The sequence below is a fragment of the Halichoerus grypus genome, chromosome 10 (genome assembly GCF_964656455.1).
Source record: "Halichoerus grypus chromosome 10, mHalGry1.hap1.1, whole genome shotgun sequence".
Lineage (NCBI taxonomy): Eukaryota > Metazoa > Chordata > Mammalia > Carnivora > Phocidae > Halichoerus > Halichoerus grypus.
The window spans coordinates 96,946,210-96,960,371 of NC_135721.1; the positions used below are offsets into that span (position 1 = coordinate 96,946,210).

The following is a 14,162-nucleotide window of genomic DNA, read 5'->3' on the forward strand; positions in this document are numbered from 1 at the left end:
AGCCTTCTGTTGTTGTTCTCTTATTACAAAAGCAAGACATATTTGCAGGTAGAAAAATAAGATATCGGAGATAAGGCCAGGGAAGGGAAAGGCCTCCCTTTGTGTATATTGTGACAGACAGTGAGGACAATTGGAGTATCAGTGCCATGAGAATGTTACAGAAGTTCTGGGGAAAGATGCTACCAGGAACTCGGGCCAGAGCCGGCGCAGGGCATCGGCGTGGCTCTTCCCTGGGCCAGGGGAAAGACACTTCTGCTCACAAGCGAGTGTCCAGTCCAAAAACGGAGAGCGGCCCAATAATAGGACCCTTCATGCTACTATCGAGTATCTATGAGACTTTGGGGGAATTTCCTTATCTCTCTGAGCTGCGGCTTCTTCCATCTCTGAAGTAGGAGCAGTAATGGTTGCCACCACCATGGAGTGGATGTCTATCGACATGCACAGTAAGAATGAAGTGACATAATAGTGTCTGTGACTTGCCTGTCACAATTATTATTACAGAGCCCTTGATGTGATGGATGCCAGCTTCGTTTCCCCAGAGTGTGGGATTCATGACTCTGGTGGAGTGGGAGGTGATTTTAGATGGCGCGTGAAGGAATAATTTTCTAGTAGCTGTGAATTTATTTTCATGATTACCTCTTCTCGATAGCAGGTGACATCAAAAAGTTCCTTTTTGAAGGTATATAAGTAGATGAGTCAATTTGAGGAAAAATACCGAGTGACTAATAACACAGGTGGCGCCTGGTTGTAGCAGAAATCATGAGCACGGCATATGATGCGGGGAGTTGGCCGTATCAACGCACCAGCTTGGAGCTTTGGCACAGTTTTGTGGTTCTTTATTCTACCCTCAGAAACGACCCCGTTCAACCCCTCTGTTGCCAGTGAGGAGCCTCACCCTTGGTGAGGTTCAGTGACTTTGGAGCCCCACAGCCCATCCTTGGCATGTGTGGTCAGAAGTCTTTTGTGTACATGGCTCATTCTCTGCCTCCCAAGGACAGTCGGGGAATCTCTGTCTCTCAGGAGACAGACACAAGGCCAGAGACCCTGGGTAAAGATGACCCCTGCACGCTTGACGTTGGTGCCCCATCCCTATCCCGTGGGCCACCCCTGAGGTCACACAGACATGCTGAGCACGCTGGCTGGCTTCCTGCATGTGTCTGGCTGTGGGAACTTGCATGATGCGCAGGAGGCGTAGTCCAGACGTGTGGGCCTTCGCACCCCAGGAGCAACCCTCGGCCGCTGAGGGGTGGGAGTAGGTGGATGAGCTCCCCAGCTGCCCCACAGCTCATAGCAACAGTTCAGAGGTGAGTTCTACAGTCTCTCCAAGGGTCCTCAGCACTACTGAGGTGTGGTTGTCCACAGTGGTAACCTGCTCATTATACACCTTCCTTGCCTTTGTTCCTTTCCCTGGATCACTTCCTCCCTTCCAGAGCTTCCTGGAGTGAACAACACGTACCCAATCCTTGCTTCACAGGAACTCAAGGGGTTGGCCAGGGGAAGGCTGGACCTTCTTGTTCTCTGTCCATCGAGATGGTCACGTGAGAAGGTAGAAATGGAGGAGTACATTCACGTCTGGTTGGCTGGTCATATCAGTGATTTTGGCTGACAAATCTTTGAGTGTCTACCTACATCAGATCAACATGGTTTCGACTGTCAGCTCCGTGTCAGTGCCCCTTTCCTTTGGTCTTGTGGAAGGGATTCATGCCTAGATGTGGCTGTGGAAAATGGGGTAGAGGAGTCTTTGAACCATGCTTGCTAAATATCACAATGTATGTTGACGGGAAGGATTGCTTCTGCTTTCACCAGACTGTCATCTGTTAATACTGCTCATGTCATTACATCTTCAGAACAGAGCTCCTGTATTTTTAACAGCCAAAAAATCTAAAGCAAGCCACTCTTTGCTAGGCACTTTGAAATAATATAAATGCCTCAACATACCACTTACATACTTTGGCCAAAGTTATTCAGATTTTAAGACTTTTGATGCAGTAAGAATTCTTGATGACTTTTAAGTGTCTGGGTTTGGCTAACCTCTGGGACTCGTTGTCTCTCTATGTATATATGGTTATCGGTCCCAATAATGCCCAGTGTTGCTTATCTTAAGGAAACTATAAGGAGGCTTTAAGATTTCTCTCCTTTTTTCTTTAAAATCCCCAGAATTTTAAAATGATGTGGGTTCTAGTCAAATGCTTTCACTTAAAAACAATTTTTTAAGAAGTACCTAAAACTGCCATATATGCTTTTCCATGCAATTTGTGTATCTTCAGTGCATCCAGGGAAAGGGCAAGAAGCAAGGGCATTTGGGGAAGGCACATGGAGCCTTTGTTTTCAGGGCTACAAGGCTTCATTTGCCTAAGAACAACTCTGAGGCTGGAGATGAACTTCCAGAACTTCCAGAGTGGGAGCAGAGGAGAAGGAACTGGGAAAGCTGAGTTCAGGATGGCGTTGGGGGTGGGGAGGCTGGAGAACAGAAGGGCAGAGGAGGAACCAGGAGGTATGCAGAGGGAGAGAGGGTGAGGCAGTGGGAAGACAGGGAGTAGAGCTCTAGAACAGACTCAGCACCGTCCTCCAGGCCAGCCTTAGCACCAGGAAGGAAAGCAAATCTACAATTTTTGGGAAGGTTTTTGACATCCAAGGTTGAAGTGTTTTTTAATTAAACCCTAATTAACTAGACATCTCAATGAACTTGAATACCCATTCTTGAGCAGCTGCTTGGATGCTGGATTTGAGGCTGGGTAAAGATATAGGCAGTTGGGTTTTTAGTGGGATTTCTGGTATCTCTGTAAATGGATTGGCAGGCTGATTCTTCAAAGGCACATTGGGCTCTAGTGACTTCTCTACTCTCTTTCTCAAAGAAATGGTTTAGATCAGTGATTCTGAAATCTCCCTGTGGACCAGCAACACCTGGAGGGCATGTTAAAATACAGACTCCTGGGTCCTGACCCCAGAAATTCTGACCCAGTAGGTCTGGAATCTGCCAGATATTTTATACTCTGAATCATTTTACATTTCTCATTATCCCTAGCCGTCACTGACCACACTTTGAGAACCACGGGCCTAGATTGCCAACACATACATCAGGGTTGGAATGTTTTCTAAAATTAGACTGTTGACACAGAGTCTACATTTGGAAAAAATCTAGATGCTGCTGCTGGTAGAGCTTTTGAAAATGCAGCTGACAGCATCCAAAGCATAATAAAAACACAAGCGTCCACACATTCTGACTTCTGGTGCAAACAAAAGAGAGTACTCCCAATTGAATCCTCCCCCCCCCCCCCCAGCAACTGTACATTCCAGTGGCACCTACTCACCTTCGCGAGTGTTGGGGGCAGTTTGTCAGATGATTGTCCTCAAAGCAAGAGAATGTGCTGCAGAAGCATCTGTGTAATCCCTATTTTAAGGATAAATATCGGCTGGCCTTTATTATCACCCATGAGTTGTTTAAAAGGCTTGGCTGTCACCTCTTAACTAGTAGAGAGAAGCCCGAGACAGATTCCAGTCCTGTTGTTTCCCATTAGCTTCCACTAACTAGCTGCATGACCCACTGGTCAGTCTGGCCTCAGCCTGTCCATCTGTAAGGAGAGACTCTAGTTTCTGAGCTGCGTTTCCCTCTGAGGGAAGAGGGCTGCTGGGGGCTTGGGGGGGCCTGGCCCCCTACCCTACTGCGATCATGTCCTTCCAGAAGCATGCCTCTGCTTTGCCCCTATACACTGGCATCCTGGGATATTTTGTTTGAAAGATGACACATGTAACTTAAGAAACATCTGAGGCCTAATGACCTAAAGGGTCCCTTCTATTTCTAAAATTGCGAGTGTTTGATCCCTTTAGAAGTCATGACACAAAGCGTCCTTGAAACCCTATTTCCAATTCCTCAGCTTTGGTGATTATGGATTAATCGTGGATGAGTTTTTGGTAAAAATGAAGATGTTTGAGAATTCTCCGCCTCGTTTCATCCTCAGCAGTCTTAAGAGGGGTGTGGTGGGAGGGTGGGGATAAGGGTACTGGGGAGGGAGGGTAGAAGGCTATCCAGAAGGACTGGCTCAAGGTCTTTGACCAGCTCTGCCCCAAACTGAGCCATGCCCCTCCAAGGGGTGCCCCATCCACAGGGTTGAGAATCACTTCCACAGCAGACCACTGCTCCTGAAGGGAGTGGAGCTGCATCCCCACACACTCTGACTGTCCTTCCCATCACTGGGGTCCTGGTAGGACTGTCAGTGAAGTGGATGGTCATGTGACCCATGTTGGCCATCACAGCACTCTCCCAGAAATGTGACTCAAGGGGACACAGAGGCGAATTCATTTGTAGCCGGTCATCCTGAGGGAAGAGCCCTTACCTCCTGCTGCTAGAGTCCTGGGACTGCCCTGCTTTCTGTCCTTCTTGAGACCTGGCTACCTTTCCTTTGGAGTCTGTAAATTATCCCGGCTCTTTCTGGTTCCGCAGCCCTTTCCCATTGCTGGAAAGACCCCTGGGATTTCTTTGTATCACCATTTCTCTCACGAAGGGGCTTCACCAGGCTCATGTGATAATTCTGGGTAATTCAGAGAGCCAGGACCTCCCGGGAACCTGCTCACTTGCCCTGGGGAATGAACACCTTGATTGTACAGGTGCATCCGTTGAGTTTCCACGGGTGGGCAGTGTGCGTCTTCTGAAGGAAGAAGCAGTGCTGTTGAGGTTTCACTGAACTCTGAAGTACTGTCCCCGTAACACAGGATTCGAGGACCCATCGTGAAGCCCTGAGGGCAGAGCTCATCAAAAGTCAGTGACTGGTTAATTCATTCATCAAAAGAATGAGCCCAGAAACTGAAGGCCCAGAGTCAGTTTTCACATTAATTTAGTTCAGACAGTTCAGAGCCCTGTACCTGGAGCTGTGCATCCCTGTTTTGTAATTTGGTCCATTCTCTTACTTCTGATTAAAAAAAAAGACTTCAGACTCTGTGTGCGTCTTTCAAAGGGTGAGATTTTTTACTATGCTCTTGCTTCTCCCAGCGGGCAGCAGAGGCCCAGCTCCAGGCCCGGAAGTGAGCAGAGCCTGGGGAAAGCAGAGAAGAGTCCAGGGGCAGTGGGCAGGGAACCAGCTCCAGGTTGGGGTCCTTCTCTCCTTCTGTCTGAGGGTTCACTCGCTACTTGGTTGCTCAGTGTTGGCCTCCCTGGTACCCATCAAGGGACTTCAGAATCTTCAGAGGGAAGGATTTAGTAACTAGAAATGAGAGGAGAGAAACTGGGGGCGTTCGCCCTGGAGCAGAAACCTGGAGGAGACACTGAGGAAGGTTGGAATGCTCCCTTGTGCCCAAAATTAATCCTGTAGAGCTGCATTGTCCTGCTCGGGAGCCACCAGCCACGTGCGCTGGGGGCGATCGAAACACTGGAAGTTCAAATTGAGATGCGTTTTAAGGGTAAAATGCACACCAGGTTTCAAAGACCTTGCCTGAAAAAAAAAAAAGACTGTAAAATATCTCATTAATAACTTTAAAATTGTTGATTACATGGTGAAAGGATAATATTTTGGGTATATTGGGTGAAATAAAATATATTATTAAAATTGCTTTCACCTGTTTCTTTTCATTTTATTTAATGTAGCTACCAGAAAATTTTAAATTATGCCTGAGACTTGGACAGTGCATATTAGGATAGCTTATTTCATTTTTATTTGCATAAGCCTATGCAAAAAGGAATGCTTTAAGATACACGCCTGGCAGTTGCCAGTTGACCCAGTTGATTTTGTAGAACTCTGAAGTTCTTTTAGGATAAACTCAGGGGCGCCTGGGGTGGCTTAGTCGGTTAAGCAGCCAACTCTGGATTTTGGCTCAAGTCCTGATCTCAGGGTCGTGGGATTGAGGCCCATGTGGGGCTCTGTGCTCAGCATGGAGTCTGCTTCTCCCTCTCCCTCTGCTCCTCCCCCTGTTCACGCTCTCTAAAATAAATATAGTCTTAAAAAAAAGATAAACTCAAAGTTCTTTTTGGTAGATAAAATAGCCTCAGAAGTTTGAGTTGAGTGGGATGATTAGCTGCCCCCCCCTTACAATTTTGCTCAAGTTTCAGGCCAAATTCACACAGGCATGTATTTCTTAATGAAGCGTTTATTCTGATGTAGGCCTGAAGTTCATACAGCCTGTTTTCTAGTCTCATGAAGTTCCCAGCTCTCTGATGTGGTGGGTGCTGAGGCTGCACTTGCACGGAAAGCTCGTTCAAGGCAGGTGATCCACTGGAGTCCGAATCCAGGTATCTTCTTTCAGCATCTGGCAATCAGAATCTTCCCACACCAGTCATCTTTTTAGGAATGATGAAGGAATCAAGTGTCTTTCCAAGGACTGCAGGCAAAGGCCTCCCTGGAATCTAAATCCTTTTAGTGATAGGATATTTTGGTATGTCTCAAAATATCTTGGCCAGTGTTCACGCCTGACTGTTTTAACTCTGCTCACGCAAGGATGGAGAACGTCTTAAATATGTTACCCACCTTTATCGACGAAAGCCCATGGCTGCCATTCATCATGCTTTTTAACAAGTAATTAATAAGTCAGTAAGAAAGTCATTTGGCAAGGCCTCAGGTCTTGGCAGGTGTGCACGGCAGAGGTGTCTCAGGAGAGTGACAGTCTTGAGGACCCCAAGTAATGCTCACCGGTAATATCATGCTGGATTGCTACAGCCTTAAGGGAGTTCCAGCCATCACAGCACTATCTTATCTTTTTTAAAGATTTATTTGAGAGAGAGAGAGAGCATGCATGCACGAGCAAGGGGAGGGGGAGAAGCAAACTCCCAGCCGAGCAGGGAGCCCGATGCGGGGCTCGATCCCAGGGCCCTGGGATCATGACCTGAGCCGAAGGCAGCCGCTTAACCGACTGAGCCACCCAGGGCCCCCATAGCACTATCTTATTAAGAGCACAGTATTTCAACCTATTTAGTTTACTCAAACAAGAGCAACGAGATGAAAGTCAGTGAACTATCAGAATGTTTGGTGAGAACACTCAGCCTTGTGTCCTAAGTGTCATGTCCAATTTTAAAGGAATAAATACTGTTTACCACAGCACTCATTAAAAAAAATGCATTTTGTGTTAAAGATACATAGCATCAGGGTAAGTGTCAGCGGTCCTTGGGAGAAAACTATTAAAATGAAGTTTTCGGTGTTACCAGAAAACTCTTTCTTAGTCTTAGAAACTCAACTTCCTGATGATGAGATACAGAACAGACATAGATGTAACTTAAATTTTAAGGCTGTTCGTATGTAACTGTATCCTAATTTTCTCCCTGATTTTTCTAGATCAAGGTTTTGCAACCATGGCACTATTGACATTTTGGACTGGAGAATTCTTTGTTGTGTGGGGCTGTCCTGTGTATTGTAGGATATTTAACAGCATCCCTGGCCTCTGCTCATTAGATGCCAGTTGTCACACCCCAGCACCCAAGTGGTAACAATTGGGAATGTCTCCAGATATTACCAAATGTCCCCTTGGGGGCAAAATCAATCTCTGTGGAGAATTGTTCTAGACCAGGTCCAATGGGCTAACCCAATGCCTTACTAGAGATATGCAATCTCAGACACTCTCCCAGACCTACTGAACAAGACTATGTTTTAATAAGAACCCAGGAGGTCCGTGTGCCCATACATCTGGCTGATTTCACACCCATGTCCCAATACCTCCACTGTGCAGCCCTCCGAGTCAGATGTGTGACTCAGTTTCTCATTGCAGGAAGCCGATGAAGCCTTACTGCATAACCTACGCCTTCAGATCGAAGCCCAGTTTCTACAGGACGACATCAGTGCAGCAAAGGACAGGTACAAGAAGGTAACCATGAACCTTCTGAAGCCCTTCCCCCAGGTAACCCGGTCTGGGTTTGGCCAGACGAGGCCGGGGCACTTGTGGTTGACACACGAGCCTGCTACAGTGGGTTCCTTTTGTGTGTATTGCCCCTGAACCAAGTGGGTGAGGGGTTGGTTGCTGGATGGCCCTTAGTGAGCAAGACATGTGCAGAGCAGGAGGGCAGTTGTGTGTGTGTTGGGGGGAGGGATTGGGAACGCATGTCTGTTGAGTACATTACAATTCACAAAGTGATTTTGCATAGATCCGTCTTGAGTAAGCTAGGACCTATCATTGTTTCAGCTCAGAAAATGCAGAAGTGCAGAAAATGTAATATATATATATTAGCTCTGCCTCCAAGCCAGTTAGTTGGCATTCGGGAGCTTTCTGTTGTGTAGCGCTCTGCTCTGCCTCCCACCCCCACTAGCTTCTCACAGGCCTGACTTTGGGGGGCCTTGGTGTACTGGACAAATCAAATCCTGGAGCTGTGTAACCATGGGCAAGTGGCCTTCCCACTCTGAGCTGCCATCTTCAACGTGCAAACACCAGACTCTCCTTCTGCGCAGCAGTGTGGTTAACTGTAGCGGACTGGTGAGCCTGGCTTTGGTCCTGGGGGCTGACCTCTCTGGTGGGCTGTGGCCTCCTTCCAACTGCCAGTATCCGCAGCTCTGTCTCTGGACACTCTCCAGGCAGTGGAGGGTGTCTCTGCCTCACGGAACGTGTTGCCCCTGGAGCAGCCTCAGCCAGTGATGGATGCGCGTTGGTGGATTCATACCCCAGCTCCCTCTCACCGGCTGTTCTGCACGGTTCTGCACGGCTCCCAGGGATCCCCGCTAGGCCTGAGCACTGGGTGCCCACAGTGGTAACTTACCTGGTAACGTGCTCCTCATTGGCTGCCTTCCCTTTCCTGTCTCACTTCTCTATCCAATAACGTTTCCTGGCACCTTCACCCACATAAACTGTTTGCACTCAGACCCGTCTCTCAGGGCCTGTATCTTAGCCAGTCCAGGCTGCTATAATAAAGTACCACCGTGGCTTAGAAACAACAGAAATTTGTTTCTTACAGTTCTGGAGGCTGGAACACTGAGCTGGGGGTGCCAGCAGGGCCAGGTTCTGGGGAGGGCCCTCTTCCTGGCTTGCAGACGTCTGTCTCCTCACTGTGTGCTCACCTGGGCTTTCCTCGATGCCAACTCTTTGGTGTCACTTCTTCTAAGGGCACTAATCCTGTCACAGGGCCCCACCCTCATGACCCCATCTAAATCTAGTTATTTCCCAAAGGCCCCACCTCCACACCCCATCCCAGTGGGGCTTAGGTCTTCCATATGTGACATTTGGAGGGTCACAACGTTCAATCTCTACCAGTCTGCTTCTGGGTAAACTGAGGCAGCATGCGAGTATAGGTGAGGCACTCGGTACAGCCTGGAGCCTGGTGCGTGCTCAGTAGGTATTAGACTCTCTTCCTGTCTCAGTGTGGACCTGCCTACGCCAATGGGAGGACCCATTGCTCACACCGAAGGGGTGATAATAGAGTTCACACTGCGAAGCTTCTGTGTATTATCTCATTGGTCCTAACACCAGCCTCGTGAGTTAGTATCGTAGGGCAGGCTCCCCAGGAGCAGAGCCCAAGTGATGATTTTTGCGTGATTGCTATATTAATGGTGAGCTTCCAGGAGGAAATGAAGGGGAACAGGGGCGCAGGGGTCTGGGCTTAGCTGGAGTCTGGCCTCAGGCTGACCCCATGGAGGGTTCTGGAGTATGATTGCTCCACAGGGTTGGTCCCACCTTGAGGCAAGAGGGTTGGCTTTTTGTATTCCTGTGCCAAGGAGTCATTGATTCGGGTCAGGGGTGAGGTGGGTTTGGGGGTATTGCTTCTTGGACCATTGTCTGGCCAAGGGCAATTCTCTGCGATGTGCTCTCACACACAGAGCTGGGCACAGGTGCTCTGCCGGGAAAGGGGATCAGGCGCCGTGACCAGATTGGTAGTCCTCTTATATGCAAAACCCTGAGCATTAGGTGGTTTAAATCACTTACTCAAGATCACATCCAGCTAGTAAGTGATTTAGTCTGGGATTGACTGACCATCCTTTGAACCACTGCCCTGTTCTGGGATCAGAAAGCGTCCTTTGTACCCTGTGGGGGCCTCTTTGTTCCCGTCTCTGCTTTTCTCTCATAGCTGTGCCATCCTGGGCTCTAGGAAAACCAGCAGCAAAGCATCCATGTCACTGAAGGGAAATGGCGAGACCAATCAAGCCTCAGTTTCTTCATCTGCCCCCTTACTCTTGTGAAGATTAAAATGTCCGCTGCTCAGGTCACAGTCTGTCCTGTCTGTGACAGTGAACATGTGAAAGCATTCATCCCTGGGGTCACCTGGTCCTGGAGGCAAAATCTCAAGCAGCTCAGGTTTTAATGAGAATGCTTTCCTTCCCCCAACAGAATCTTCTGGAAATTCAGACCTATGTCACCATCCTGCAGCAGATTGTCCAGACCACCCCTCAAACATCTGCCATTACAAGTGGGATGAGAGAGGTAAGAATCAGAGCCCCGGCTGCAGGGAAAGCATATCTGGGGATGCGTCTTACCCCCCCAAAGGCCTACTTAACAGAGACCCAGGTGAGGTGTCAGGTCAGACTGGGTGCTGAGCTGCACTGGGCTCACTGGCCCCACTCTCACTCTGCGTACATTTGAAGTTTACCCTTCTGTTCTTTTACTCAGACTGGGAACACTGGTGTTTAGACAGCTGAGGACACAAAGTGTGTCCCTGACCATTGTCTTAGGCATTTGTTCTTGAGTATTATGGGCTGCTCTTCCTTGTGTAGTTCATAAGAAACTGCCAGACTGTTTCCCAAAGCGGTTTGCATCGTTGCGGCTCATCAGCAATGAACGTGTGAGAGTTTCTGTTGCTTTGTGTCGTAGGTCGTAGCCAGCACTGGTATGTTGGGGTTTGGTTTTGTTTTTGCTTTTTGCTCTTCTAACAGGTATGCAGTATATCTCACTGTGGTTTTAACTGAGTCCCCTGATGACTAATGATGTTGAGCATCTTTTTGTGGGCTTCTTTGCCATCTGTGTAGCTTCTTTGTTGCGGTATCTGATAAAATCGTTTGCTGATTTTTAAAAAATTGTCTGTTTTCTTATTCTCCTTATCAACTTGACCATGAACTTTGAATACAGAGAGCCCCCCACAATTCGTAACTGTATTTTCAAGGTCGGCCTCTGTTAATGAATATGTGAGTCTGTGGGATGAAAACTACGGGGGAAAAAATAAGAGATTACAGGAGCTGATTTTTTAAAAAATGTGAATTTGGATGTAAAAACCTTATTTCTGATATAACGTTCCACATTCCTTCTTCCTTTAGCTCTCTAGCTGCTGGCATAGTTTTTCCCTAATGTGGCTTAATGGATTTTGTGATGCCTAACCTGAGACATGTAAAAATCAACGGATAATAATGCAGATTACGACAAAAATGTCACGGTGCTCCTTTTCCAGAGGTTGTGTTAGGCTGATACAAGGTTTGGTGGACTGGTCAACTGGTGAGATTCTGGGTATTTTGCAAGGATGACTTAGGACAGTGGTGCTCAACCCTAGAGACACTTGGACTCGCCTGCAAGTCTGCCTAGACCACACCCCAAGTCAGTTAATCAGCCGCCTGGCAGGTGGAGCCCTGACCCCCTCATTTAGAAGCTCCCAGAGCAGAGTGCAGACAAGCTGCAGGACCTGTGGGCCAGGGGAACTGGCTGCTTGAGTCTTTTTGTTTTAATTTTTTTATTATTTCAAAGCTGAAGAAACCCCAGCATTTGCTTTTAGAAGACACTTTATTATTATTTTTTTAAGATTTATTTATTTATAATCAGTGTCAGAAAGCACAGAGCACATGTGGGAGGAGGGGCCGGGGGGAGGGGCAGGGGGTGTGTCAGAAGGCACAGAGCTCATGTGGGAGGAGGGGCCGGGGGGAGGGGCAGAGGGAGAGACAGAATTGTAAGCAGGCGCCACGCTGGGCGTGGAGCCTAATGCGGGACTCGATCTCACGACCCTGAGATCCTGACCTGATCCGAAACCAAGAGTCGTATCCTTAACTGACTGAGCCACCCAGGTGCCCCAGAGGACACTTTAAAACTCTGCCAAGGAAAGTTGCTTGTTCTTGGGAATATTTTCGTCCGAATTGCCCGCCAGTGACCATTTCAGGTGCCTGCTCTCCATATTGGTATAACTGAGGTTTCCACAAAGACCTAAAATAGCTTCTCCTGACGCCTTAATTTTCTTTGTCAGAGATCTTTCCAGATACCTTATTTTTATCGTGCATACTCATTTTTCCCTCTGGTTCAAAAGTGTTTTACACCAAAGCACACCTTTTAAATCGTATCCTCTGTTTTCTTGTAACACAATTCTTCTGAGTCGTAAGAATATAGAGAGTGTCTGGCCCCAGTCTGAGAGCATCAGTGATCTTAGCGTCCTCTGGGAGCTAGTTAGAAGTGCAGAATCTCCAGCCTGAGTACAGACCCACTGAGTCAGAATCTGCCCTTTTAGCAAGACCTCCCTGGGAGAAACAGATTCAGAAAGCATCACATTCTTTATTAATCTGTGCTTAAAAATTCTATATATGAGATAGATGGTCCCTTTAGGTTTGTTTCATTGACTCTTATTACCTAGAAAATGTGTGAGTCACCTTTGCAAAATGAGGATACGGTTAGTGTTGTTCTAGGAACACCGCTCACCCGGTTAATGTGTCAGTAAAGCATCATATCAGTGCCCTCTAGCCAGAGGCCCCTGGAGATGCATCTGTGGTCAAATAAAGCTGGGTGAATTAGTCACTGCAGCAAGGGAGGGGGTACCCCGTGGAGGCTTGAGGGTGTCTCAGTGGAGGAGGGACGTGTGAGAGGATTGAGGCCTGTGTTAGGTGATCTGGGGGTGGGATCAGTTAAGCAGGGCCCTGCTCTGGGTTGGGTGCCCTCAGGAGAGGGCTGGTGCTATGACTGAGCATCCCCGTAATTTGTACCTGGGAGGCGGTACTTGGTGATCAAGCGGCATCGCTTGTGTTAGTGGGGGAGGGGAGGTTTGGTGATTTTTGTGCGTGCTCAGACACAGGGTGGTCTTGTTTCTGTCTCATTCCCCCATGGTCCCGGAGTGACATCTTCGGATACTGGGTGGGGAGCTCATTTGCAAGTTTATAAGAGGGAGCATCACAGCCCGGTGATGAGTGCCAGCTACCAGCTGACAGCAGCTGGGCTGTCTTTCTTGTATCCGAGGGTCTCCTGTGCCCCCTTGGGTGGGCGTGAGGAGGTGTATAAGATGAATAGGAGCTGGGCAGTGAGGAGAGACAGGGCCAGGCAAGCAGGCAGGGCTCCGGCAGATGCAATGTCTGGGCATCATGTCTGCTTCTCTCCCGAGGCCGCAGGCCTAGAATTGGCGAAGTGTGGCGTATATGCACATCTTCCACGTGCTGGCACTCGGGGACGTGAGTCCCCTTCTGCCCTCAGCCACCCCCTTGTCCGCATCTTTGAGGCAGGGAGGTGGGGACCGAGACACAGAGAAACAAAGAAGACGGAGACAGAGAGAGAAGCAGAGCCTGAGACGCAGGGAGAGACACAGAGCCAGGCGGAGAGAAAGCATGCCCCCCGTGCACTGAGAAACACGGGGAAAAACGGGCTCGGGAGTAAGCGCGCAGAGCCCAGGAGGGTCTTCTGCAGTTACGCCTCCGATTCCGCGCCCCGCCCCCGCCCCGGGATCGGGCCGCGGCCCCGGGCCCACACGGGCTCCCTCTGTGCACGTCTGTCTGTCTGTGCTGCTCTAGCTGTCTCCGTGCCCCTGTTGTGGCTCCAGCCCCTTTGCACAGTGAGGGCAAGCGGGGGGCTGCCTCACCTGTGCGGCTTTGGGCAGGGGGCACGGGGCTCGTGCTCGGTGTTCGAGGTTTGCCTGGCGGGGAGGCAGCGCGCTCCGTGTCAGAAGGCATTGCTCTTGAGCAGAGGCCGGCTCTTGCCAAGGGATTTGGATGTTCTTGGACAGACAGTGGAGGGACCGGTTGGAAAAGGGCGCCGGCTCAGCCTGTGTGGAGCGGTTGAGGACGGATCTTCTCCCATGTCTCTCGGTGGAGTGGGGAGAGGGCAGGGCAGCTCCCCCGGGCCCCTACTGCCCTATGGTCCCTGGAGCCCGACGGCCTGGTGCGGCCGTGACATCTCGGCACCGTCGACAGCCCGGGGCACAGACTGACCGTGCCACCTGCAGGGACAGACGACAGAGCCCAGCGAGAGTCGGCATTCCCAGCTTTCCTTTTTATAGAAGGAGACAGTGCCTTGTCCAGAGTCTCTTAGCCAGTTTATGGCACAGCCAGGTCTAAAATGTGGGTCTCCGGCGATTTACGCTCCTAGCGTTTATG

The 14,162-nt window shown here is 49.2% G+C and overlaps 1 protein-coding gene across 2 annotated transcripts in view; it reads left to right on the forward strand.

The window, feature by feature from the left end:
- The window catches only part of BFSP1 (beaded filament structural protein 1), a 38,861-nt gene that overhangs the window by 8,150 nt on the left and 16,549 nt on the right, over positions 1-14,162 (forward strand). For both annotated transcript variants that reach the window (XM_078056897.1, XM_036120510.2), the window contains exons 3-4: positions 7,687-7,782; positions 10,228-10,320. In XM_078056897.1, coding sequence (XP_077913023.1) covers positions 7,687-7,782; positions 10,228-10,320 — 189 coding nt within the window. The remainder of the gene's footprint in view (positions 1-7,686; positions 7,783-10,227; positions 10,321-14,162) is intronic.